We start from the raw sequence: 23,903 nt of genomic DNA, 5'->3' as shown, positions 1-23,903 counted from the left end.
AAATTGACAAAGCAGTTTAGAAATAAAGACTGGGTTGGGGGGTGGATATACTATTTATAATGAGAATGACCTACATTTGTTATTGGCCTGTGACTGAGGATATAAAGATGAATAAATTAGGATTCTTGCACACAGGGAGCTCAAAGAACAAAGTTTTATTTGCAGATAAGCAATTAATTTTATTCCTGGTGTAACCCCCACTTTGTCATGGTGTATAATTCTTTATATTACATGTTGCTGGATTTGGCTCACTAACGTTATGCCATCAGTGCAGAGCCCATGCGGGGCTTGAACCCACGAACCACGAGATCATGACCTGAGCCAAAATTAAGAGTCAGACTCTCAACTGACTGAGCCACCCAGGCACCCCTCCTCATTCATTTCTAATTTTAGTAATTTGAGGGTCCCCTCCCCATCCCCCCCACCTTGGTTAGTTTAGGTAAAAGTTTGTCCATTTTGTAGGCTGTTTCAAAGAACCAGCTTTTGGTTTCATTGATTCTTACTCATTTTTCAAGTTTATTGATTTTCTCTCTGCTATATTATTTCATTTCTTATGCTTGCTTTAGGTTTAGTTTGCTTTTCTTTTTCTAGTGTCTTAAGGTGGGAAATTAGGTTATTTGAGGTCTTTATTCTTTTTTAACGTAACATTCATTGCTATAGATTTTCTTCCAAGCGCTGCTTTAATCACATTCTGTAAGTTTGGTATGTTGTATTTTCATTTATCCCAAATTATTTTCCTGTTTCTCTTGATTTCTTCTTTGACCCGTTGGTTACTTGGGAATGTGTTCCTTGATTTCCACATATTTGTGAATATCTTAACTATTCCTCTCTTATTTTTTTTTTGTGTGTGAGTGCTTTTATTCCACATGGTTAGAGAACATACTTTGTATGATGTTGATCCTTATAAAGAAACTTGTTTTATGGTTTAGCCTATGGCTTATTCCAGAAAATGGTCTATATGCACTTGAGAAGAATGGATATTCTGCCGTTATTGAATGTTATGTTCTGTAAATGTCTGTTAGGTCTACTTGGTGTAATACTGCTCAGGACTTCTATTTCATTGTTAACCTTTTTGCTAATTCTATCCATTATTAAGAGTAAGGTTGTGAAACCTCCAGTTACTGTTGCTTAGTTGTGTATTTCTCTCTTCCAATTCTTTCAGTTTGAGGCTTTTGTTAAGTGCATATATATTTATAATTGTTTGACTCTCTTATGATAAAATGTCACTCTTTTTCTCTAATTTTTTTGTTTTATTTTTTAAAATTATTATTATTGATTTTAACATGGCCTCAAGTTTATTGAAATCATCAATATCCCAGGCGCATTTACCATTTTAAAAAATCAATTTAATGCTATCAAAAGGTGATGTTCGATTTAATCCTGTTTGTCTTCACGCCACTGTCGTGAGCCTTCATTCCAGGCCACATAAACAAAAGGACCAACACCACATGGATGATGACCACCGCAACAATAGCAGCATAAAAATAGCTGTCCTTATTGGACATCCCAAAGGCGCCTTCAAAAGCATAAGATTTAGTCGTGAAATACAACCCACGAGGTACAGGGATCATTAAAGCTGTGAAGAACAGGAGCGTCTTCAGGGTAGATGCTAATAAACTTTCATTTTTTTCTTTTTTCTTTTTTTCTTTTTTTAACATTTATTTATTTTTGAGAAACAGATAGAGCACAAGCAGGGGAGGAACAGAGAGAGAGAGAGAGAGGGAGACACAGAATCTGAAGCAGGCTCCAGACTCTGAGCTGTCAGCACAGAGCCTGACGTGGGGCTCAAATTCACGGACCATGAGATCATGACCTGAGCTGAAGTCAGTCACTTAACCAACTGCGCCACCCAGGCACCCCTGAACTTTAATTTCTGAAGTTGGGCGGCTGTAGTGCATTTAGCGCTGCTTTGTCAAGGTGCTCCATGGTGCAGCCAAGTCTACAGCAGGTGATCGGAGGCAGCGGGGCTCAGCAACCGCACTGGGTCTGCTCGACTGAAGGCCCACAAAAGCATGCCACGCTGGATGTGCCCTTTAGTAATTTTTTTGTTTTGAAGTTTGATACAAGTATTGACAGTCCAGTTCTCTTCTGGTTGCTTTTCTCTCTCTTTTTTTCTTTTTGTTTTTTAAATGTCTGACTTTATTTTTTATTATTTTTTAAGGGAGAGAGAGAGTGCATGTGTGAATGAGTGGGAGAGGGTCAGAGGGTTAGGGAGAGAGACTCTTAAACAGGCTTCACAACCAGCGTGGAGCCTGTTGTGGGGCTCAGTACTATGATCATGAGATCATGACCTGAGCCAAAATCAAGAATTGGAAGCTCAACCAACTGAGCCACCCAGGGACCCCTCTTCTGGTTGCTTTTCCCTGGTATATTATATTTATCAAATTTGGGAAGTTCTCAGCGATTATGTCTTCAGATTATCTTTTTGTTCCTTCCTTTCCTCTTCTTCTGGGACTCCCATTACATGCACGTTGCTACATTTGATGGTGTCCCACAGGTACTGGAGTCTCTGTTCATTTTTCTTCATTCTTTTTCTTTCTGTTACTTAGAAATAGATCATTTCATTTGACCTGTCTTCAAGTCATTGATTCTTCAACCTGCTCAAACCTGGTGTTGTGTTCTTTCAGTGAATTTTTAAATTTCAGTTCTTGTACATTTAACTCAAGAATTTCTGTTTGATTCTTATGTGTAAATTCTCTGTTTAATGGTATTATCTTTTTTTATACACTTTGAAATACTTTCATTTTTTTTTAAGGTGTATTTATTTTTGAGAGAGAGACAGCATGCACATGTGAGTGGGGTAGGGCCAGAGAGAGAAGGACAGAGGATCTGTAGCAGGCTCTGTGCTGACAGCAGCCCAATATGGGCTCGAACTCATGAACCATGAGATCATAACCTGAGCCAAAGTCAGACACTTAACTGACTGAGCCACTCAGATGCCCCCAAGAGATATTTTCTTTTTATGGAGACAGTGTTTCCAACTTACTTTTTTAGATTTGGTTTTTTCGTTCTTGAACATCTTTAAAATAGCTGATTTAAAGTCTGGATTGCCTGAAGAGAGCTCTGTCTTCTTGGCTGCACTCACGTGAAGTAAAGCTTCCACCACATTGAACTTGGGGGAATGGGGAAGGGGAGCAAATTGTGGCTCAAATGCCAGACTCAGCTCTGAGATTCAGTAGATTTCCTTGAATAAATGGTTTATTCACTGATGTATGCTTTTTAATGATTGTTTTTTTAATAATTTTCACCAGCTAAAATGTTTGTTTCACAGGCAGGAAGGGTCCTCAAACCACCATTCTAGAAGTCCTACTTTTGATGACTCAATTTTAATAGTGTATATTACAGTATATAGTTTCATTTAATGCTTTTCAACTATTATTATGTGCCAGTCTCTTGGAGTGTCTCAGATTCAGGACGTACTTGTAAATCTAATTAACTCTTTTGAACTTGTCTACTCTTATATGGCAGATGTGTGACTAGAGCTTCTTCAGAAGTAGAAATTATTTGTTGTGGGGTGCTGAGTATGACCAGCCTCTCCTTGAGATGTCCTATTCAGTTTTTCCCCTTCCTTCCACACTTAGAAAGCCATTAGAGTCAGGCTGATTAGTGATTCACCATAAAAATACTCTGCTTCTTGAATAAGGATTCTTCTGATGTTTCTTTAGCTGTCAGTAGGTTATTAAATATAAATAAATGAATAGAGTAAGGAGGAAGTAAGTGATTTTCTCTATTGTGAATTTTTAATTAGGTAAAAAACAATTTTCTGCTTTTTGTGAGTTGTACTTTTATTTTCATTGTAGTTATTTATAAGCTATGCTTTTAAGAAAGATGATGGAGCAATGTTAGAGGCATTCTATACTTTTTAAACTATTTTATTTGTTTTTTGTTTAATGAATCATGTCTTACTTAACCTGAAAAAGAGGCTAGTACAGCATATTAGAGCTTAAAATAAAGATGACAACCTAGTGAATTTAGCAGAAATGTAAAAGTATTCAAGCAATAATATATAGTTGAAATTAAGGTTTTTATTTGCAAGAATTTATCCTTCTTTAAAATTTTTTTGAAATACACGTTTCTGACCCAAAACTTGAGTATAGCTTTATAATCTCTTTCCTAGAATTTAGATTAATGTAATGACAAAATTTTCTTTTCTTTCCTTGAATAATGCTTTTGGCTCTGGAAACTGCACCAGAAATGGGATACTTAAATAATGATATTTTATTGTTATTATTTTTTGTAATAAGCTTTTAGAAATTAAATGTAGAGGGGGACCCTGCTCTCCTGAAGGTTATTTACCAGTCTACGTAACACTGCTTGAGAGGACCTGAGTTTGGACTGGCATGAATACCCTTTCATTCTTGCCCTTGTAGTTCTGTTTGCATGAACAGTTTTGCTCCAGTGAACCATGGAAAACAGGACTGTTTGAAAAAGCACAGCTATTTGACCTAAAAAGCTTCTTGACCTTGTACTGTGCCTATTTGAGTAACAGGTTTTTAAATTGGCTGATGTCAGTCGTTTTCCTTGTACTATTTTATCTCCTAACTATTCCCCATGAGCCTTGACTAATATAGAGTATCCTAAGAAGAGGTGACATTTTAAAGGATAGTCCACATTGCAGTGACTGGTACTTTTTGTACAGGTTTAGCAGACAGAATCTTGAAGGTGGAAAAGAAAAGAAAAGAAAAAATGGTGGAGGAAATGATGAATACAGAGTATAGGAGCAAAAGGGGTCAGGTATTGCAGGTGTTCCTTTGAAAGGGAAAACTGGGATAAGGTCAGTAATGAGAAGTGTTTCACTTTTATATTAGTGGAAGTGAAAGAATGTAATTATGAGAAAATAGTGCTTTCTACGTTTCAAATTTTTAGAAACCAGGAACTATGATCCAGTTAAGATCACTTATTATAAGTACTTTTTTTAATGTTATTATTCATCTTTATTCATCATCTGCTGGAGTTATTCTCACTTAAAGAAAAAGCTTCAAAGAGTAACCAAGGGGATCATCCAGCCAAGCAGGTTGGATGAGATTTCATAATATTTGGGATTATGGTTACTTAAACCAGCATAATGTGTTCTGGGAACAGTAGCATTAGTCAAAAGAAATCGTACCTGACAAGTATATACTTTACGATTGTCTTGACAAAAGTTACACACCAACTAGTATTTTTTTTAAAGCTTTTTTTCATCAGTTTTATTTGTGTTTTGCTAATATTAATGCATTTAATCCTCCTGTAACAGTTTCACGCAGATGAAGAACCTTAAGTTTAGAGAGCAGAACTAGCTACTGGTAGTGGCGCGGCTTGAATTTGAACCCAGTCAATGCTAGTGCAAGTTCTGGTGACTCAACTTGTAATGGAGATGTAGGTAACAAAATGATAAGCTATAAAATGGGTTCACTTTTCATTATCTAGTCTTTTAGCAAGGGCTCTTCATTCTTTAGATCTTTTCTTAATTTGTTGCCTTTCATCAGATAGTGTTTGTTTTCTTCTCACCCCTTTAAGAAAGGCTCTTAGATATTGTATTAAGAGTTTGGTTTGAGAAGCTTTGCGTGTTTCCTTTTACTAGAATGACATTGTGGCTTGGTATGATACTGAGTATTGCTATGGAGAAGTCTATGCCAGCCAGATACTGGCAGTGATTTCCTTTTAATTTTCTTGGGGTACCTTAAGTATTCTTTCCTTAGCCTTGAAAATCAGTATTTTAATAATAATGGGTTGAATGCATTTAACTCTGTATCTCATTTTCCTGGGACATAGTGCTCTTGTTAAATCTGTAGATTATTTTCTCACTTTCAAGGAATTTTATGCATATATTTGTATGTAAACATATACACATACTCACATGTATGTATGTAAATATATATACACACGCATACATCCATATATATGTGTGTGTATATATATGTATACACATACATACATACGTACATTATTTTGAATATATTTTTCAGTTGCCTTAGTTGAATTCTTTACCTCATACATGCAAGTATGCTTATGTTAGATGTTGGAAAGTGTGAAGTTAGTAAACTCTTTTTTTTTCCCTCGTTTTGTTGTGATAATATGTCATTTTTGAGTTATTTTATTGAATTTTTTTTTAAGTTGCTCTGAGGTTTGTTTTTATTTTGTTATAGATTGGAGTTTTTATTTTTTTATTATTTTTTTTTAATGTTTATTTATTTTTGAGACAGACAAGCAGGGGAGGGGCAGAGAGAGATGGAGACACAGAATCTAAAGCAGGCTCCAGGCTCTGAGCTGTCAGCACAGAGCCTGATGCAGGGCTTGATCTCATGAACTGTGAGATCATGACCTGAGCCAAACTTGTTCACTTAACCAGCTGAGCCACCCAGGCACCCCAAGATTGGGGTTTTTAAGTGCTTTTGGGGGGGAAGGGATAGAGCAGGGAAAATGAGTACAGCCTAAGCTAAAAATTTAAAGACACATTTATAAGTTATTTGGAGCAGAAAGTATACAGAAAGGTTTCTAATTTTAAGTTTGTACTAAGGTCTTTTGGGTTATAAAATGCTGAGCTGTTGATGACACTGGAAGATCTTGTGAGAGGGTGTGAATATACAAAAGAAGTGGCACAGATAAGTTCATGTGGATATTTGTGCTTAATGCCTTGAATTTAAGGAATCATTTGTGCTGCTCTTCATTTTGCTATCTTTGACAGATCCTGTCCAATGAATAAGATTAGTAGTGAACTACGTATTTAAAGCACAGTTAACATACAGGTATATACAAATCTCAAATGAGCAGATCATAGAAAAACAAGTGTTTGTCTACGAAAGCAAATGTTTTCTGAGCATCTTACATTCTTAGTTTTGGAACCAACAGTAATTTTTTCTTTATTTGCAACAAAACAATCAGTGTCTTTAAAAATAAAGCTACTTTCATTAGTATATGTGTTATCTTACAGTGTGAAGCCCTAGAACTTTATATATGGTTTTTTAATAGATGTTTTTCCCCATTACAGTGTTCACAATAATGTTTCCGCTCAGAGTAATGGCTCCCAACAGGTAAGATCATCTTAAGCTTCTAAAGCACTAGAACACTGTAGTTAATTATGACATATAGTGGTATTATTAATTGAATTTTCATAGTGGTATAACTTCAGGAAAGTTTTGTGTGTTTTTCTTATCTGTAAAGTGGCTCAAAAATGAAACCCTCTGTTATTTTATTATCTATGATGTTATAAATGGGACAGGTATCCTATAGAACATTTTCTGTTCCTGTAAATCCTATAAAATGAATAAGACACTGATAGATTATTATTTATCTCTTTTAGACATAGATCTTTTAGATAGATTATTGTTATCTCTAAAGTAGTCTATAACATTCAAGCATTTGTTTACACTTTATTTGTTCAATATGTAGATAGTATTCCATTTTAATGTTCTGTTTATAGGTGACGAAGTCTTTTATGTAAGTAAAATAGATGATTTTTATAATTTCTGTCCAAAGGCTTGGGCTGTGAAATCTACTCTACCTGTGGTTCCTTCTGTTCCCTCTGGTCCTGTGCTGGCAGAGATAGAGAATCTTCCAAGGAATCCTGGAACAGACCAGCATGACAGGAAATGGTTTGTTAACTCCTTAAACCAGAATAAAATGTTACTTGCTTAATGTATTCTAAATTCCCAACCCATAATCTTAGAACACGTTAAATGATTGAAAGCAAATTATTCATATTTGTAAGCTGAACAGAAACATATTATTGAACAGTCAGAATGGAATTGGGAAAACAAGGGATATAAGTGAAGAATGGAATGCAGTTATTTAATTGAAAAACATTGGTCAGCTCTCCTTATTTTGGTTAGTATGATTGGGAGACTGATGGCTGGTTCTCTGTTTGAAACGACTTCAGTGCTAGTCCAGTAGAACCTTTTCCGGATCCATAAAGAAAATGTGTTTGCTATATGTTATTCCACACAACATAACGCTACTGTTTTGGATGAGCTTTTTCATTAGAGACTGAAGATAAAGCCAAAAGGGAAACATGATTCTAATCTAATAAAGCATGAAATACTCCATTTTGGGGATTGGAGAGAGAATCTGATGACAGAGAAGATCTTTCATTTGCTTAGATTTCCAGGGTCTTTTTTTAGATTCATACACAAATATGAATACTTTGTGGCTTATTGGACTGTAATCAGTAGGGTTTGTTGTTTCCCAAATAAATATATGTGGCTTGGAGGGTTCGTAGGGAATTATTTGATTAAGTGGTCATGTTGGTTGCATCATCTGTTCAAGTTGTATGTCTGTGAAATGAACCTTGATAATTTATAGGATTTTTCTCTTTTTTTCTCTTGCTCTTAGTTTATTTATACCTGAAATCTAATGAGTTTCTGTGGTGATCTCAAGGTTTTGGTCAGCTTTCTGTGCAACCAGTTCTTCCTTCATGGTGGTGGGTCAACAGTGGTTGGTGATTATTTTCAGTCTTTGCTATGTAATTGTTTTTCACTGTTATTTTGGCTTAACTAACTTGCAAGGTGCTTTGCTCTTCATGGTTGGGCATATTTTTACCTCAGTTCCAAATAATTTGATTACTTTCTGAGATTGAGGGAATTCCCCCCCCCCCTTTTTCCCCCCTTTTCCTTTTACCTGAGAGTGTGGTAGGAGAACTTTGTGTATGTGTGTGCATGTGGACACACACTTCAAGTATAAACAGTGAGGCTTCTAAATATCAGATTTTAGTCTTTATTTTTTTAAGCCATTAGAAACAGTTCTTCAGTTTCTTGCTGAACACACAGCTCCAGTAAGCAGCTATGTTTTATTGCCTTGATATTAACACCAAGTCTGTTGGCAAGGAAACCAGTACTGAGACTTCAAACTATAAAAGAACTGCCTTAATACATGCTTACCTTTTATACTAATATGGAATGAGAGTCTGGTTTTTTTGTTTTCTGGTGTTTTTTTTTTTTTTCATACTATATTATGACACTAAATCTTTATTGAGTTTTCTGATTTTCATGGGCACATATTTAAATCTGTTTAATTTGATTCATTAGGCCCTAAGTTCCTTTGATACAACCTTTAGAAATAGACAATACTGAATCTGAGAGTATTGAATTTCAAGGGAAATGAAAAATTTGGAGCTATGTGTCCTTCCTTCATTTACTTGTGCTGAGACCTCCTTTGCTGAAATGGAGTAAAATGATGATCCTGAAAACCTAATGAGTCTCAGTGTATGTCAGCAGTGGCGTGGAACTGAATACACAACTGATCTGTTTTGGAGCTAATGGATTCCCCAGCCTGAATTTAAAGTGCATTTTCTATTTCACTTTTTGTTTCTGCATGCTTTGCTTGTTATTAATGCTTTTAAGTGAATATAAAACAGTCCTCCTTTAGAAAGTGATAAGTTAATAAAATTTGGAAATGCTCCCTAGATTTGAACAATTGGGCAGAATAATAGACTATAATCAGGTAAATTTTAACCATTTTAATCTAAACCTACTTCACATTCAGTTCTTTAGCTGTCTCTTGCTAGTATGTTCTAAATGGCACCATTATTTCAGTAAATGATTTGATAATCAGTAATGTAGATATTTAGAGTCTTGATTATTTAGAGTATCACCTTTTGAGAAACAGTTTATGTATTTTAAACCCATTAAACCATTTATAAACAACAAAAACAAAATCGAATAATATTTGCGAAATCTTGCATATATTGGGGAGAACATAAACCTAATTTAATGTCCTAAGTTTTCAGAGTCTGTGTGTTGAGGGTCATGAATTTTATGGGATAGATTTGATGAACAAATTGTATATCAGTTGAAGAAAAGATGATTTTGTTGTAAAAAAAAGTTCAAATTTATTCTAAAATCCTTTTAGCTAATTTCTTTTCAATTTCCCTAAGGAAAGAAAGGTGAAGATTCATGTTTCAGTTGAGTTAGAAAAGTGTTGTATTTAAAAGTCTAGTTTTAGACCTCTTTTATAATTGGGATGATTTTTTTTTTTCTTTGTAATTGTCTTAAATATGTGCTGCCCTTATTGCTGTGTTGAAAAACCTTGATCTTCTGAACCGTGACAAATGTTTTCTTTCTACTGGAGGACTCTGGTTATTTCTAACCAGGAACTGCTTGTATGCATGCTTCATTCTCATAGTTCTGCAGGTCTATTCTATAGCACTGTGTGATAAAAGGTTTCTTAATATACTTACTAAACTGTTCCTTGGAGGGGCTTTATAGTCTCATCACATTATCTGTACCTGTTGAATTTTATTCTGAGGTCCTGTGGACTTTGATTTTAGAAGGAATAGTAATTCTCCATTGTTAATTGGAAACATTGATGTACAATTACATGGCCTCTGAATGTAGTTGTGGAATTTTGTTTCCTGAGTTTCAGTTTTGTGAAATCCCTTAATTTGGGGAATAATTCTCACAGTTGCCCTTTTCTATGTGTGCCTTTATCCGTAATTTAGAACTGGCCTTGTATTTTATTATTTTTTAAAATGTTTATGTATTTATTTGGCGGGGGGGGGGGGGGGGGGAGAGTGTGTGAGCATGAGCCAGGGAAGGGGCAGAGAGAAAGGGAGACAGAGTCCCAAGCAGGCTCCTCGTTGTCAGTGCGGAGCAAAACACGGGACTCCATCTCATGAACTGTGAGATCATGACCTGAGCCGAAATCAAGGGTTGGACGCTTAACTGACCCACCCAGGCACCCCAAATTGTCCTTTTAAATATCTAAGTGAAGTCAGTTATAAATATTTTTTTCCTTTTCATTAGAACTTCAAACAACATTTCTACCTTTGATTTTGATACCAGCATCAGGGACAGATAGAGTGTTTTGCTCTCGGTGAAATTTCCTCTATTTAATTCACTTAACTGACTCTGATTACTTATTCATATTTCCATATTGAGCTTTTCTACTACATATAACTGTTGATTCTGTCCTCCCCCCTCCCTTTATTCTTGAATGTCATTGCATGCAGTAGATGTCAATAACTACTCATAACAGTGGTGCATGCTGGTCACACTGCCTTTCTCCTTTGTTACCTCTTACACATTCATTTTCTCCTATTCCTGTAGACTAACTGTGCTCCCCTCCCACTCCCCAACCATCCAGGCTCTCTGCTGCCAGTGACTGCTGTCAACGTGGTGGAAACCAGTGGAACACAAGGGCCTTGTCCCCACCCCAGCCTGCACATAGAAACTACACTGACTTTGTCCATGAGCACAATGTGAAGAATGCAGGAGTCCATCATGATGTTCATTTTCCTGGCCAGGCAGCCATGACTGAGATATGAGTGTTAAGCCTGTTAGATACTGGAACTCTTTGTCATGCAAATTGATGGTATACATTTTTTATACATAGAGGATTGGTCACGTTAGGAGAATTTGGGAGAAATTATATTGAGTCACTAGTCGTAGTGTTGGTTGTAATTGAATAATTCTGTGAAAGGGAAATGATGTTAAACTGTATGCCATCAGTGATAATGACAAATGCTTTTGTGTTGGAAGGGTATGTATATCATTGTAATTTTGGAAAGATTTTTCATGATTTTAACATGTTAATGCATCACTCAGAAGATGTCTCAGGAGAAGGTTTGTGTAAAAGCTGTGTTTGTGTAAAAGCTGTCTATTATCATCCTACCCAAGCCATCCAAATAGATTGCAGTTAAAAGAATCAGACGAAGTAATCGTACACTGAGAAGGAAACATATCCAGGCACCCTGTTTCAGTCTTTGATGATACTTTGATAAAACTACTTTTCTATACCATTTTTAATACGCCTACAGTGACCCATGCCTTAATTTCAGTTAAGTGCCTAAGATTCTGTAATTGTAATTAATGTAATTTATAATTAAAAGCACTTTTAGTTTTTAACAAACGCAAGTATTTTAATTTACCAAAATGTCTAGAAGTCACATTAATGATGTGATTCATGTAGAGAGAGAGAAATCTGAATGTTTACTTTTGTATGATTAACTAGTTAACCAGTGGTTAACTGAATCTTGTTACATTACTGCTGAATGGTTGTACAAAATGGAAAATGTATCCACTTTTGTCTTTTCATATTTCTCTCTTCTGTTTTCATCTTATGCATCTGATAGATTTCCCAGGTTTGCAGCAGCCTCATAATCTGGCCTTAAAATAAAATTCTAAGGCCAAAACCATACCACTTTCAAATGGATTGGATATATTACTATTTTTTGTCCTTCATGAACTCTGAATGTAATTATCCAAGCTCTTTGATTTAATTCATAGAGGCAGGTTACATGAAAAAAAGTACATTTCTAATGTAATGGAAATTGATGTAAGAGAAGCATTTCTTTTGCCTTCCTATAGTTTTTTAGAAATTTTAACAATTTCCAAACCTTAAAACTAGGTATATAATAGTTTGAAGATATTTTATAGTCTGAGAATTCATAATACTTCAAGATAATGAAGCTTTATTATAAACAACCTAACCCATATACCATCCATTTACCTCCAGCGTCAGTCTTATCTCTCTCTGCTAGACAAAGACAAAGGTTTCAGAGGGCGTTATTATTGGACTGTTGGTTGCAAATAGCATACAACTTGTCAGTAGGAAATATAAGTAAGCAAAATTAAATAAGACCTAGGAATGAGATTTATAAAAGCAAGTTTCAGCCTGTGAGTTTATCACAATCATTTTAAGGAGACAGAAGTTCAACGTATTCTTTAGCACATCCTGTAAACCTGTAAATAGGAACAGATCCATATCTTAAATAGCCTAACTCCCTCCCTAATTCTATCATCATAAAACATGCTTAAAAATGACCACTAATGTATGTTCCTCATAGTTGTTTTAGACTTTACATGGCTCAGATTATAATTGTTAGGTATTGTTGATGGTGATTTTTTTCTTTAAAACAGGGAATTTGAATTAACATTTTATGCACAAAAACTTTGGTTTGTGTCATTCAAGAGAAGATTTCATGGATGTGACTATGATTAAGAACCTCCTATTTCTTTAAAAGTTTTTTTTTTAATTTGTTTTTAATGTTTATTATTTTTGAGAGAGAGAGAGCATGAGTGAGCATGAGTGGAGGAAGGGCAGAGAGAGAGAGGGAGGGAGGGAGGGAGGGACACAATCTGAAGCAGGCTCCAGGCTCCGAGCTGTCAGCACAGAGCCTGATGCGGGGCTTGAACTCATGAAGTGTGAGATCATGACCTGAGCTGAAGTCAAATGCTTAACCGACTGAGCCACCCAGGCACCCCAAGAACTTCCTGTTTCTATAATAGAAACCAAAGGAGTGTATAGAAACCAAAGAAATAATAATAATAAAGGTTTTTAGGTCTTTTAGTAAATCCCAAGGTTTGACTTTTCGTACTTCAAATATACCTTAGCAGAATCTTAACTTTGGGAATTAGGGGAAGGATTGTAATAATAGAAGAGTAAGGTCTTCAGTTTGCATTGAAAGTGGTCATTTCTATAGAATTTGAGTTAATCAGTAATGTTACATTTAAGTGATGGAAGAATCACATCATGGTTATATTTTCTTTGAAAACCTAATATAATAGTTCATTTATAAAGTCCTGGATAATAGAAACTGGATTGGAGGGGAGGGGGTGGGGAAAGTAAAGGACTAAGACTGGGTGGTAGTAGAATTAAATTTGTCTATTATAAGTTTCTATATGATCTAGGATTTCATATCAAATATTGTGAAAATTCGTGTTACTGGTAATTTCAAGATACACGTTTCCATAGCTATGAAGAATTTACAGGTCATTCATTCTAAATAAATTGTCACCAACTTATTTATATTTTGCATTTTATTATGCCTTAAGGGTTAGTGATCATACATTCTAGATTAGGGAACTAATATGCTCTAGAAGTACCTTAGTTGGTCACTATCCTTTTGATCAGAAGGAGCCAACCACACAGAACTCTGGGACCATGTGATTCAACTTCAGTGCTTGGGCTAATTTTATTTAACATAGTTTTAACATCTTGAATTAGGTTGGCTATGTTTCAACTGCACTTTTATAAACAGAAACTTACAGAAACACAGCAAAGCTAGTGATCTTCATACTTTCACACATGAAAATAGAAGATCTTGTGATTATTGTTTCTTAAAGGCTTTTACCTGTCTCTGAGTATAGTCTAACCCTTCTGACCTTGATAGGGTAGTCACAGATACACTGTACTTTTAAATGGGTATATAGAGAAAAACAGAAACTTAATATTTGTCCTGCTGTGTATATGCCTATATTTTAAAAAGCAACTAGTATACAAGCATTCTAATACTGTAATGTCAGTATAATTCAGATCCTTTTTAGGTGGATTTTAAGTTTGTTTAAAGTTCTGACCCAGGAAATGTTGTTTATAACACTTGGGTGAGTCTTTATTGTTAAAATTGTCCAGGATGTAAAAGATGCTTTGTAAACATCAAGATAAAAAGCTGAAATGTCTTCTGAATGGAGGACACGCAGATGACTTGTTTCATGGGATAAACAACGAACTGGACCTTGATTATGGTAGTTTGTTTCACTAGATTTTTACATACTTATTTGGTTGATACGCTAATGATTATTTTGATTAGTAGTCTTGTTTTATCACTTTTATGTGTCCTGATGTCATGCATTTCATTTTTCCATCTTGCTAAAACAGGAAAATAGATGAAGGGGGTGGTGGAAATAATGGACGATTATGGTGTCTTGAGTTTCAGGAGGAAGAGGAGTATTGTGATGACAGGCTTTACAGGAATAAGAAGACTAATCCTCATCTTTGATCCCTTTATTTCCATATGTATTCATAGACGTAAACTGACAAAGTGGGGGGATGGTTTTCCATATTAGTGCAGCACGTTCTGATGGTGAAAGCAGTAATCATTTGAAACAGCGCTTTAACTGTTTTGGTTGGGGCATACACTTCATTTTGAAACCATGGTTCATTGCTTGAAAGGCTGTTATTTTTTATGTGTTAGGCTTTAAATATTGGGTCTGAAAATATTATCAAGTTGCATTTATTTTGTATCTTTGGTATATAGGGCTTGTCATGGATTTGCAAAAGTAAAATCCTCTTGTATTAGTCTCTTTACCACCACCTACTTCCTTCCTATATTTTAATGTAAATTGTACCACATCATCAGTTATACCTGGCTTCCAGAATGGTCAGTGCTTGCATGTGATAGAATTTGCTAGAGATAGAATTTGAAGATCCTTTTAGGGTGGGGAAACCTCTGTCTGTGCCTCTGTCTTTCTGTTGTCTCTCTTGTGGGCTTCTGTCTCAGTATAAAATGTGATTTGTCAAATCCTTTCTTGTTAATATGAATCCCATAATATTTTTTCTCAGCTCCCTTTTTTGAAGAACATAAAATTTTCTCATGCTCTTTTCTTATAAATTATCTTTTTACTTTAGTCATGTGAAATCCATTGTGAGAATTTTGTTTCACCCACTGGACATGAACTTTGGTGATAGAAATACTAGGGTAAGAAGCATGTCACTTTCACTGGATTATGTGTTATATAACTTCACTTCTTTAATTCTCGCTAATGTGTAATACATTTGAGCTGCTTTGAGCATTTTGGGTTGGTGGGGAGTACTGTAATATTAGGCTTTTTTTTTTTTTTTTTAATTTTTTTTTTTTCAACGTTTATTTTTGGGACAGAGAGAGACAGAGCATGAACGGGGGAGGGGCAGAGAGAGAGGGAGACACAGAATCGGAAACAGGCTCCAGGCTCTGAGCCGTCAGCCCAGAGCCCGACGCGGGGCTCGAACTCACGGACCGCGAGATCGTGACCTGGCTGAAGTCGGAGGCTTAACCGACTGCGCCACCCAGGCGCCCCTGTAATATTAGGCTTTTTAGAGAATTAGTGAAGAGGAGAAATTTCAAAAGAAGTTGGTGAAAGGAAAAAAAAATTTCTGTGGCTTTTTTAATGATACATTTTTTTATTTTTATACTGAAGTAGAAAAGCAAGTGTTCCTGTTTTTCCTGAAGGAATTGTTCTCACAATTTTTTATTATTAGATAATTACCTAAGCTTTTGTGTTCCTAACAGCAAGCTGTGGCCTTCATTTTAGGTGATGGTGCTCAAGTGAACTTTTTACATTTTGTTCCTGACACCTGGCCAACGTTTTGTTTATATTGGCATGGAGGAGAGCTATCTGACTTGGAGAACAACATTCTCCAGGAGTGTGACTGAAGACTCCCTTGGTGGTGTAATAAACCTATACCTCCTCCTCTTAAAAGCAGGTTTAACAGCTGCAGATCTTATTTTTTGTTCTTGAAGGAATTCCCATTTGTTTTGTTTTTGAGTAATTTTAATAAAGCAGAAGTGAGCTATACTAGTGTATGGTTAGGATTTGTGGGAAGTTGCAGATTCCTTAATAAAGGTCTGATGTATTGACTAATGACTGATTATTGTTAATATTAAGTGAAAAAATATTTTCAATTATTAGGAATGGGAGGAGTAAAAGAAAATGAAAAGTAAGAGATGATAACAGGAAGACAGTTGATGGCCTGACTTGTCTTGTGGAACTGGTTGGAAGACTATCCAGAGAAATTATGGAAAACATCCCAGGATGTACAATGCCACATATGTACCATTACTCAGAAGAATTTCCTATAACAGAGCTATGTTTGTAGCCCAGCTAATTAGCTTCAGGGATTATTTAATTATAAACTCTCTAGGAGTTTGGTGGAGATTAAGAACTATGTTTTGGGGCACCTGGGTGGCTCAGTTGGTTGAGTGTCTGACTTCGGCTCAGGTCATGATCTCACGGTTTGTGAGTTCGAGCCCCGTGTCGGGCTCTGTGCTGACAGCTCAGAGCCTGGAGCCTGCTTCAGATTCTGTGTCTCCCTCTCTCTCTCTGCCCCTTCCTTGCTTATGTTCTCTCTCTCTCTCTCTCTCTAAAACAAACATTAAAAAGAAAAAAGAATTGTTTTTTTTTTAAAGAAAGAATGAACTATGTTTAACAACTTACATTAATTCTTTCTGGGAACGCCAGCATCAAAACGTTTGGAAGTCTTTAGAAAGACTTGTGGAGATTTGAGTAGAATGTCCAGTTTATCACTTTAAGTGGAACTTAACAGATAAACTGGAGTGATAGCAGTTAAAAGTACTTGTGTCTTGGAAAGGTGTTGAATCTTGGTGTGAAGGAGTTTCAATTTGGTAAGGAACCCTGGGCCAATCACTGCAAATTTTTAAGTTGAAGACTGGGGAGGCTTGTACTGATATCTCCATTTTAAGTTCACCTCGTTACTTGTTGAGTACCTACCAGAGCACCTCCTTGTTGCTCACTTCCTCATATGCAGTCACTTATAGTTACTCTTTTGTATGTACCCTCAGATATCTTCCCCTGTTGTGCACATCTGGTTCAATCCTGGCTAAATCCAGCTCTGTCCACTGTACATGTAGATGGAGAATATGGAATGCAATATCGTTGAATGGTCTCTCTTTAAATTTTGGCCACTGAGCTCAAATGGGTCTTTAGATGCTGCCTGAAATCCTATCACATTTTCTTTCTTAATCTATTCATTGTCACATTGTGCTGGCAGTAATTTCTCTTCTTTCAAACTTCCACCACCTCCTCAGCTCTCACTCCTCACTGTCAGTTAATGACCTTGCTTCCTACTTTCTGGAGAAAATAAGCAAGCAGAAGAGATCTGTACACTCCCGCCACCTTATCAGTTAACTTCTTTCCAATTGGTCATATATACTCTGCTATTCCTGTTGTTCGTCTAGGTGAATTATCCATTCTCTTATTTAAGGCCTACCTCTTCACTTGTCTTCTAGATCTTGACTCTTAGCTACTCAATAACATCATTTCAGCAATGCTCTCTTGTGCTATAGCATCATTTTCCCCCTCTCTACTGGAATATTCTCCTCAGCACAGAAACACCGTATGATCTCTAATATTAAAAAAAGAAATCCTCCCTTGAATCCACCTTCCCCTTTTGGCTATTCCTGTATTTCCTTGTTTCACTTACAGCAAAACTCCTTGCCATGAAAGAATTGTCTATATGGTTTCCCCTTTTCATTCTATTTTGACCCCATTCTAACCAGACTTTGCCAACTAAGCTGCTGTGTATGATTGTGCAGGTCGTGTCCTGAACAAGGGTGCCACATTCGAGAGGACAATGATCACATATTTGTGACAGTGGTTTTCCAGCAGGTGGCACTAAATTTCTTGTTCTAATAAAAGCATATTCTATGACAGTTTTGTAAGAGATGCAAGTAAAGTGTCTTTGGGAGGGACATTGTTTAAATCCACATAAAGATTCTGTACGGGCTAGTAGTGTTCTGCTACCACTCCACCAGAACAGCTTTTGTTAGTTCACAATGACCACATTTCTCATCCTGCATTAATCTTCAGTCAAGTTAGCATTCATGATAGTTGCTCATTTCCTTCTTCATGAAATGCTTCCTTCACAGAGCTTATCTCTCGTCATCTGCCTCACTAGCCATCATTTTTATTAAAAAAAATTTTTTTTTTTAATGTTTGTTTATTTTTGACAGAGAGACAGATCACGAGTCAGGGAGGGGCAGAGAGAGAGGGAGACACAGAATCCGAAGCAGGCTCCAGGCCCTGAGCCGTCAGCAAAGAGCCCAACGTGGGGAGTCTATGGGTTCCGGGGGAAAATACCACAGAGGTGATATTGGGACATCTCAAATTTAATATGTTCAAAATTGAACTCCTCGTTCAATTTTTCTTATCTCTGCTGTTTTTCCTAGCTTACTAATTGGCAATTCTGGTTTTTCTGTTGGTGGGCCGGTGTGTTTCAGGCTTCACACCAGAACTACTAAATCAGAGACCAGAGATAAGACCTGACAATTCCATTTTAATATGCTCTCCTGGAGATTCTTTTGCATACTAAAGTTTGAGAAGCACTGGCTTATATCAGGGCCCCTAATAATTCTCTTGACTCTGCTTTGTTTCTACTCATCAGTCAGTGAGGTCTGTTCTTTCTTCAGAATAGATACAGAATCCCTTACTTGTCACCGTCTCCACTGCTCCCATCTTTCTTTCTTTTTTTTTTTTTAAGTTTTTATTTTAATTCCAGTTAGTCAACATACAATGTTATATTAGTTTCAGGTGTACAATATAGTGCTTCAGCACTTCCATACACATCATCTGGTGCTCATCTTTATAAATATACTCTTTAATCCCCATCTATTTTACCCATCTCCCCACCCAGCTCCTCTCTGGTAACCATCAGTTTGTTCTCTGTAGTTAAGAGTCCGTTTCTTGGTTTGCGTCTCTTTTTCCCTTTGCTTATTTGTTTTGTTTGTTAAATTCTACATATGAGTGAAATGGTATTTGTCTTTCTCTGAGTTATTTTGCTTAGCATTATACTCTCTGTCGTTGCAAATGGCAGGATTTCATTCTTTTTATGGCTGAGTAATATTCCATTGTGTGTGTGTGTGTGTGTGTGTGTGTGTGTCTCACATCTTCTTTATCCATTCATCAATTGATGGACATTTGGGCTGCTTGTGTATCTTGGATCAATAATGCCGTTACAAAGGGTGCTTGTATCTCCGAAGTTGGACACTTAACTGACGTGAGTCACCAAGGCATCCAAGGATGAATTAATCATTATAGACTAACAGCCATAGCAGAAGAAAATTTTAACAGCAGAGTAAAAGGAATAGTTGAGGAATTACGAGTGGCATTTGGGTATGAGTACAGAATTCATGGGGAGGTATGATAATGATAGCTGACATTTGAGTACATCTGTGACTGGCATTCATTGTTTGGAGGTACAGGAGTACCTTATTTCTTATAGGACTCTGTAAGATATTTAGGCTAGTGAAGAAGTTAAGGCACAATAAGGATATAACTTCTCCAAAGTTACATTGCTAGTACATGGATAGGCTGGGCTTCAAAGTCAGCTTGGTCTTAGAGACCAGAATGATACCCACTGCACTGACTCCATACATTGTAAAGCTTGGTGGGGCTAGATTGTGGAGAGTCAAAAGGAATGTCATAGGAGTAACTTTCTAAAGAGGCAGTGTGAAAAATGATTGTCAATTGGTGGAAGACTAGATAACTAAAGTATGCTACATCCATACTATGTGATTGATAAAGAATGAGGAAAAGTCTCCATGTACATGGTTATTGAGTGTGTCAGTCATCCATTGTTCAGTAACAAACTCCAGTGAAGTGTCTCAGGTATGTTTTCATTTTTATAAAAATCAAACCATGTATATATTTGTAAGTGTACAGAAAATGAAGCCGGAAAGATAAACTGAATTTTCAAAGCAATTTAGTAGGTATAAGGGAGACTTTTCTTTTTTTTTCTTCTTTTTTTTTTTTTGTTAGCACCTACTATAAATAATTTAAAACAAATTAAAATGCCCCCATATGTGGTGGGAAATAGGACAGACTGCTTCAGGTAAGTGTCCATGAAAAAGAAGATGGATAGAAGAGATAATGTCATATATATTTCTTTGTACATTCTTGAGAAATGGATGTGTGCTAGGACATTGCCAAAAGCCACAGATTAAAAATGTAATGTCTAACTACGTTTTTAAAAACTTTTTGGGTATATAATCCATTGGTTTTTAATATATTCACAAAGGTGTACAACTATCACCACTATAATTCCAGACATTTCATTATCCCCCAAAGAAACCCTTCCCCATTAGCGCTTAATGCCTATTTTCCCCTCCCCACCAAGCCCTAGCAAACACTAATCTGTCTCCATAAATTTTGCTAGTTCTGGAAATGTCTCATAAATAGAATCATATAACATGTGACTTTTTTGTCTGACTTATTTCGCTTAGCACAGTGTTTTTAAGATTTATCTGTGTTGGGGCCACCTGTATTGGTAGGTAGAGCATGCAGCTCTTGATCTCAGGGTTGTGAGTTCAAGCCCCATGTTGAGTGTAGAGCTTACTTAAAAAAAAAAAAAAAAGTTTTATCCATGTTATAGCATTTGTATTTGATTTCTTTCAATGGTTTGGTATATTCCCTTGTATGCTACATAGTCTTTTATTCATCAGTTGATGGACACTTTCTGGTGATTGTCCATACTGCTCTCAATATTCAGGAACAGATTTTTTATTTGTTTTTTAATGAACATGTGTTTTCAGTTCTTTTGGGTATATAGCTAGGAGGGGAAATGCTGGGTCATATTAACTGTATTTAACATCTTGAGGAGCTCTGCCCAAATTGTTTTCCAAAGTAGCTGCACCGTTTTACATTTCTACCAGCAATTTTGTTGCCTTTTTCATTATAGTCATCTTGGTTTGGAGGGTGTAGCTCATTGTGACATTGAGTTGCATTTTCGGGGGGCTAATGATGTTGGGTATTTTTTATATGCTTATTGGCAATTTGCATATCCTTTTTGGGGAAATATCTATTCACATTCTTTGCCCATGTTCAAAATTGGACATAGTAATCCTTTATCTGTAGCATCTCAAATTCTGTCTCCTTTTATTTGTGCCCCTTTTTTCTAGAGCCGTATCTTTATTTAGTCTTTTTATAGAACAACACTTTATTTTAATTTTGTGGCACATTATATGTTTGTCCCTACCTATTTGAGGCAGATTGTATAGAATGAAAACAAGGCCCAGTGACAGTTAAGTCCGTTTGTGAACAGCTCTTGTAGCAGAATAATTAGTTATTTCTCTGTTTCAGAGAGACAAAGTAAAAAAGATTAAGTAAACAGTAATTACATCTTGTAGTTCACATGTTTATGAGATGGGGTGCTCAGGGATGAATTCTTTTAGAAATTATGCTTTTTTAATTCTTTTTTGGCTTGCTTACCTGTAGATTGTAATCCTTTATCTGTTTGCAAGTTTCAATGGGGAAGTTAAATAAGTCTTTTTGGATGAAGATACAGTCAGAATGTTCCATTTAAATGGCACACATTCTTCCCTAGGGAAGAAAAGAGTGGATGCATCAAGTTTGTTTAAGCAGTTATTGAGAGTTATTGGTGTTTCATTTTCTATTGATGTGTAACAGATTACTAGAAAATAGATAAATCCTGAAGTAGCTTTTGCAGACTTCTCAGGAGAGGTATTTTATCTGATGTTACTTAATGAAAATTTCAATAGCAACAGCACACAAGAATGTGGCACAAATGATCTTCAGATACATCACAGCCTGTTCTAAAATGCAAGGGTGTGATAGCAAGGAAATGAGTTTTCACGCTTAAAAAGAGTCTTTATAACTTGATTGTGTCAACCACAGCTTTATCGGAAGATGAGAATTAATAAATCTTTTTTTTTTTTTTTTTGGCTTTGTTTTGAGATAGAAAGTGATTGGAATAGAAACCCTTGCTGGTTTCTATCTGCTACAGTGGATGGTTCTTTTAATACCTCTCCTTGTGCACATTCTGTGCTTACTCTCTCTTGCATGCACTCTCTCGCTCCTCCCCTCCTTCTTTCTCCCTCTCTTCCCCTGTCTCCCCACTTTGTTTACTTTGAGAAGAAATGTATTGAGAGTTAGAGGGAATAAATGGAATAAATTGTTTTCGTGGTCTCCTGACCTGATGGTAGTGTTTTTACACTAAAATTACTGCGCTTTTTTTTTTCCCTCCCCAATACTAAGCATTTTAAGTTGTATTTTTTGAATACCTCCTAAATTAACATGAGGTTTCATTAGGATTTTCATCATGCTTAAAATGGTAGGCTCCCTAATGGGTACATATCAGAATTAGTAATTCTGTAATTTAGTGACTAGTTGGTAAGTATCAACTGTGTATAGGCACTGGGTTCTACATTCTGGAAATGGAATAGTGACCAAGACCTAAGTTCCTACTCTCATGACATATATATTCTAGTAATAAGAGACTGATAATCAGTATACAGATAATAGATGCCATGATTTCAAATAGTAACAGATGCTGTGAAGAAAATAAGGTAATGTCACAGTAAGTGACTTCAGGGTGAGGGGTAGTCCTTTGAAGAGATGCCCAAGTTGAGAGATGAGTGGTGGGTGTAAGGACTCAGTCATGCAAAGAAGGAGTATCTCAGGCAGACATAACTAACACAGAGGCCTTTGAGTTGATTTTTGAGGAGTAGAAAAGAAAACTAGTGTGGATGGAGCTTAATTAAGAAGAGGCTCTACCGTAAGTGTTCTGAGGGTGCTAGGCAGAGACCTAGTAATGGAGTGCCTGGTATGCCAGCGAAAGTAATGTGGATTTTATTCCAAGGTGGATTTTGAGTAAGAGGGATGAGCAATAACATTCTCTACATGTCTCCGAGGCAGTTACCACATCCATTCAGGGAGTCAAACATAGTATACTACTATTACCAAATATATGCTGTCCACGGTCAAGTTTCCCGATTGTCCTAACCCTGTGTTTTATAGAGCCTTCTATGATCCAGTTCAGAATCACACATTTACGTTTTGTTTCGAGTGTCTTAATCTGCAGCAGTTCTTCAGCCTGTCTTTATCTTTCACAACATTTGTATTTTTAAATAGTATGCATCCATTGTTTCACAGACTGTTCCTATTTGGGATTTAATTGATCGTTTCTTCATGATTCAATTCAGTTTATGCACTTTCGTCAATAAAAATGTGACGTATCTATATAGACGTGATATATCTGTAGCAAATTACATCAGAGGGTACTTGACGCTACTTTGTCCATTACTGGTAGTGTTGATTTCAGATTACTTGGTTTAGGTATTGTTTATCAGACTTTTCCACCATATTTTTTTGTAGTTAAAAAATTATCAAATACTTTGTGCAAATATTCTTCCAGCAAATTTCCACCTAATGGTGAAAATTAGTTATTGTTGCAAAATGGTGATTTGCTAACTATCATTCTCTACACTAGTTAGTTGGTCAGTTGGTGTTCTACAAAAAGAACTTTTTCTTATCTATTTATACATGGATTTGTGGATTCTTTCATTCAGTGTGTTGTATAGTTCGTGGTATTCCTTTGATAGTCAACCTGTCCCAAATCTGGCCAATGAAAACCTGTCAAACTATGTCCCTTACCACTTACTATGTCCCCTTCACTTTCTGAGAACTTAAAAAAAATTT

General features: G+C 36.1%; 2 protein-coding genes across 8 annotated transcripts in view; one reads left to right on the top strand and one right to left on the bottom strand.

Annotated features, from left to right (window-relative positions):
* EPB41L5 (erythrocyte membrane protein band 4.1 like 5) overlaps positions 1-23,903 on the top strand; it is a 147,500-nt gene that overhangs the window by 63,820 nt on the left and 59,777 nt on the right. For 5 of the 7 annotated variants that reach the window (XM_086718396.1, XM_086718395.1, XM_086718392.1 and 2 more), the window contains exons 15-16: positions 6,971-7,013; positions 7,459-7,574. In XM_086718396.1, coding sequence (XP_086574522.1) covers positions 6,971-7,013; positions 7,459-7,574 — 159 coding nt within the window. Of the gene's footprint in view, positions 1-6,970; positions 7,014-7,458; positions 7,575-11,058; positions 14,434-23,903 lie in introns of those variants that run through there. The other 2 variants (XM_086718398.1, XM_086718397.1) reach the window with 2 other exon arrangements.
* VMA21 (vacuolar ATPase assembly factor VMA21) lies at positions 1,325-1,926 on the bottom strand. Its single transcript, XM_086718399.1, is given in 3 exon segments — positions 1,325-1,436; positions 1,439-1,630; positions 1,866-1,926. Coding segments are annotated over 3 exon segments (315 nt in total). The 3' UTR covers positions 1,325-1,374.

Source organism: Puma concolor, chromosome C1, assembly GCF_028749965.1.
Source record: "Puma concolor isolate L17-30 chromosome C1, mPumCon1.1.hap2, whole genome shotgun sequence".
Taxonomy (NCBI): Eukaryota; Metazoa; Chordata; class Mammalia; order Carnivora; family Felidae; genus Puma; species Puma concolor.
The sequence above is the reverse complement of the archived record's forward strand: the minus strand, read 5'-3'. Positions and strand labels throughout refer to the sequence as shown.